The 4483-nt window shown below is 48.0% G+C and overlaps 1 protein-coding gene across 1 annotated transcript in view; it reads left to right on the top strand.

Moving 5' to 3' along the window:
- The first annotated feature begins 257 nt into the window (after positions 1–257).
- Positions 258–4483, top strand: part of CENPU (centromere protein U) — a 37821-nt gene continuing 33595 nt past the window's right edge. Inside the window, exons 1-3 of the mRNA XM_029934504.1 lie at positions 258–335; positions 2993–3041; positions 4276–4393. Coding sequence (XP_029790364.1) covers positions 295–335; positions 2993–3041; positions 4276–4393 — 208 coding nt within the window. The 5' untranslated portion in view covers positions 258–294. The remainder of the gene's footprint in view (positions 336–2992; positions 3042–4275; positions 4394–4483) is intronic.

Here is a 4483-nt window from a genome sequence, read left to right as displayed (position 1 = left end):
AAGTGCGGAGCTTTGGAAAACGGGCGCGGGCGCGGGCGCGGGTGGGAGGAAAAGCTCGGCAAGTGTCTGGCGTCTCAGGGACCACCAGCAATTGGTTGTAAGACGCTGACTCCAGATCCGCTTTCTCAAAATCCCAGACGCATTTTGTCACGCGCCCCAGGACGGGGCGGACCCGCGGGGGAGGAAACGGTCCGGGGCGGGGTCTGGGGGCGGGCTCGGGCCTGATTGGCTGCTCGGCGCGGCGCGCGGTTCGGCGGGATTTTTCTGGCTCCATTCGGGGAGCTGTGGAGGTAGATGGCTCCGTCGCGGCGGGTGCGGGGCTCGGGGCGCGGCGGGTAAGTACTCGGCTGCGTGGGGACGCAGCCCGGGCACCGGCTTTGTCTCTTTCTCTTCCTGCCGCGTCTGTGGCTGTCGGAGCTGCTGTGCTGCGTAGCGACGCTCCCTGGCTCTGCCCCTGCGGAACTCGCTCAGGGTCTCGGTTTCCAGCTGTAAAATGGGAGTATGAGTCCCAACAACAAGGTCTTTCCGTGAGACTTAAAGCAAAGCAGTTACAGCCGAAAACTGCCTGGCGGGTGGAAGAGAACGTGAGCCACTGTTGGCTTCGTGTGGGCGAGTGTGGGCTAAAGCAGGCTTCAGGTATTTTGAAACAAAATATCCAACGGGTAACTCATTGAGTGCCTACTACTTGCCAGACATGGCATTCTAGAAAGTTTGCACTCTGGCTGGCCGTCAGTATTCTTATTTTCAAGACCCTGCTGTTTTTCTAACGCAAACCTTAAAGCTGAGCCAAATCGCCAGCTGGGCGACCCAGCTGCCGCTTGTTATTCTTAAAAAAGGACATTCCAGGATGGGTCAGGCAGTGTTGTTTCCATCAAAAAGGGCACGCATTTAAATACGGGCTCCAGAACTGCTCTCCCGAGTGTTATGTTTAATGGATTCATTACAGCTGTCCCGCTGGCGCATCCAAAGGCCTGGGGTGGTCCTAGGTAAAGGGGTCTCGGCTTGCGATGGTGGGGACACAAGGTCAGTGTACATCCAGGAGTTCTTCCTGGGCGGTGGGAAGACTGCCTGGAGAAGGTGAGGTTTGTGGATGCTGAGTGACAGTGGAAGGCAAGCCAGGCAGAGCTTAGGGGAAAGCCTGGGGCAGGACAGAGCAGGGAGGTGGAGCGAACGGGGACCAGACTCCTGTGGGGACGCTTGCTGATGGGGGAGAATCAGAGATTCGCGTGTGTATACACACAATATTGTTGCCTTTGAGACTCATGAAATCTGTTCTCCCTCTCCCCAAAACGCACTGGGGCACCTCTACCAAAAATCTTACATGCGGTATCACTGCGAAACCGCACCTTGCTCCTACCCTAGGGTAAGGAGGAAACTTGACCTTTTGATAAGCACAGAAGAGGATAAGGAGCTCTTCAGTCTGGTTTCTAGTTTTGTTTCTTGGCTGTGTGACCTTTGATAAGTCACTTGACTTCTTTTTCCTGAACCCTAGAATCATAAGTGCTGTAAGATGAATTTCTGGTCTACCTTCTTTTTTGGAAAGGAGAATCAAATAAAGCAGTGGTCCTTTTAAAGTGTTTTTAGAAATGTGGATTTGTTAGCAATGCATCTCAGATCCTCATCCCACGTTTAAGGCATCAGAATCTCTGGGGGCGGGGCCACGCAATCCGTTGGAAGCCTTCCAGGTGATTCTGATGTCTTACGTTTGAGAACCGCTGCTCTAACGAGTTCAGCATTTTTGTTGACCGCGATTCACAGTAATGATGTTTTACATCACAGGTGCACTTCACACCTGTGGAAAACAACAAAAAGCGTGTATGAAAATACAGTGTCCAACGCAACCTTCTATTTTATATACTTTTGTATTTCCTTTTTGAAAATATCGAAAAGATTGTAAGGAAAGTTATGGGGAAATGAGTGGAATTTGGATATGGACTGTAGATTACATGATCCTATGAGTGTTAATTTTCTTAATTTGGAAATTGCATCGTGGCATTATGGCACGATAATGCTCTCTTAGAGGGGCGCTGAATTATTTAGGGGTAAAGGTGCACGAGTCTCTATACTATACGCAGCATCTGAGACAAAATGTGAAGTTGGTGAACCTGGAAGAACATACAGAATGTTGTAATTTTTCTGTAGGTTTGAAATTATATAAAATAAAACAGTACTCAAATATTGGTTCAGACACCCAAATTGATTTTGCTGTCCACGAATGGGGTCTGTGTAGCGTGCCGTGGGGTCGGGGCTCTGGGCGGTATCACACGCCCGGTGCTGCCTGACGGTGCCGGTGCACGGAGCACGCGCGGCACGTGTTCGCCGGAAGTATTTCCCCCACTCCTATTCCCAGGCTGTGTTTTAGTCACTGTTGCTGCATCTGGTTTACGCTTGTTGAAGAAGCTTTATCCTTTGACCCTGATGCCCAGTGGAGGGGCGTGAGCGGTGGAAGGGGAGAGCTCTGGGCTTGAACTGCCGGAAATTTTGACGCAGGCTTCTGCTTCCTGGCCGTGTGCTGCTTTGGGCAAATACACAACGACAACGTGGGGATCGCTTCTCCTTTCTAGGACTGTCGGAGCTGCACGGTGACCGTGGACGTGCAGGAGCCAGGCACAGGCTAGAACGGTGTCAGGTGCTTAACAAGTGTCCGCGTACCTCCCTTCGCTCTGTTCTGCAGAAACTGTCTGTCGCTGCTACCGACTTGTCCTCGGGGAAAGCGGAGCCGCAGGATGGAGAGCTCTGTGGCCCTGAGCGAGAGCCGCGTGCCGTTTTGTACGCCGGCCTTATGATTGGGCCTGTAAAAAAAATAACACGTGAGATGCAGGTTCTTTTTTCCAAAGGGATTTTGCCATCACCTGACTTTCCGTGGGTGCTCACTCTTTGTGCAACTAACACATATAATCTGGGGAAGGACATGCTTTGAAAGGGTCGCACGTTACAGTATTTCCGTGGTTATTTTAATATTTCCTTTTTGTGTGTTTTTGCTGTTTAATAGTGTGAGATCGTCAAAGAACTCTGGGGGAAAAACACATTCCACAAAAGATGTAAGTTACCTTTTTATTTTAATGTAGTTACTTCATAATCGACGCTACGAAATAATGAACGCTTTGCGGGAAGCTTCAAGTCTCGTAGACTTCACGTGGTGAGCTCAGCGTTATGGTGAAAAGCGTATTCCTTTACCTCCCACCTTTGCCAGTCAGTATGTTAGAAAAAATGACCGCTGCTAACATCTGGAATCTTTTTTTCCGGGCCTAGGTCGGTTTTGTTTTTACTTGGATAATTGACATCCTGTAAAAAAAATTTGTACAACATTGTGTATTTTGCTTTTTTCACGTAGCCATTTGACGTTTAGCCTGGCATGGAGTTCTCCAAGTTCTTCAGCCCTGCGCCCAGCCTGCCCCAGCGGGAAATCCAGAGGAGGGCCTGCCAGCTCCCCTTCCCTGGGGTCCCGCCCCCACTTCCTCCGTGCCAGATTTGATAGTGAGGGTCCGTAGATGGGGACGTTTTTGTTTGGCCCATTTTACTCCGTCTCCTTTATATCTTCCAGAATTTCCTCATGTTTTCTTATCTGTTAATGGCACCCATCCCCATTTCCCAGAGCTATGATGGATTTTTTTTTTCTCATTTTATGGATATTTTGGTCCTTCATGAAGATTCGGGTAGCAAATGTCATGGGGCTTATTAGTATCTTGATCCATAAACCCTTGTCTCTTTTTTGGGAGTTTATGACCGTGTGTATTCTTAGGAACTTTCGGGTACATGGCAGAGTGGACCCATAGCTTTCCTTAGGTCAGGAGGTAGTAAACTCTGGCCCATGGGTTAGATCCGGCCTGCTCCGATGGTGTCCAACCCTGTGAGCTAAGAAAGATTTTTACCTTTTAAATGGTTGGAATAAAATCAAAAGAAGACTATCTTGTGATATGTGAAAATGATACAAAACCCCAATTTCAGTGTTCATAAAGTTTTATTGCAGCACAGCTTGTGTCTATTTTTTCTGCAAAGTTACTGTCTGCTTTCAGACTATAATGGCTGAGTTGAGAAGTTGCAACAGATGCAAAGCCTATGCTACTGAGTCTCTCTGGTCCTTGTTGAATTTAGCTGGACCCTGCCTTTGTGTGTCAGAGGGGTCTGTTCCCCCCAACTCCCGCCTCAAAAAATGTCACGGATCTCTTCTTTAGGCAGCAGTGATAGCAAGATTATCCTTGCTAAACAAATCAAGTTTGTAATGTTCCCATTTGCTACAAACAATTCATTGACTTTGACCTTATTCACTTTTAGAAAGCCGACCCAAAGCAGAAGCTTACCGACGTATTTGATTTTCCTGATAATTCTGGTATCTCCAGCATTGACAGGCTGAGCGAACACGAGAAAGATGAAGAACCTTCTGAAATTTTTGGTTAGTATTTTAAAACTTTATCTTAAAAACTTTAACATAGTTTATCTTATAAACTTTAGGCTAGTTACTAATAAAAATATGCATCGGGCT

Source organism: Suricata suricatta, chromosome 1 (genome assembly GCF_006229205.1).
Source record: "Suricata suricatta isolate VVHF042 chromosome 1, meerkat_22Aug2017_6uvM2_HiC, whole genome shotgun sequence".
NCBI classification, from domain to species: domain Eukaryota; kingdom Metazoa; phylum Chordata; class Mammalia; order Carnivora; family Herpestidae; genus Suricata; species Suricata suricatta.
The sequence above is the reverse complement of the archived record's forward strand: the minus strand, read 5'-3'. Positions and strand labels throughout refer to the sequence as shown.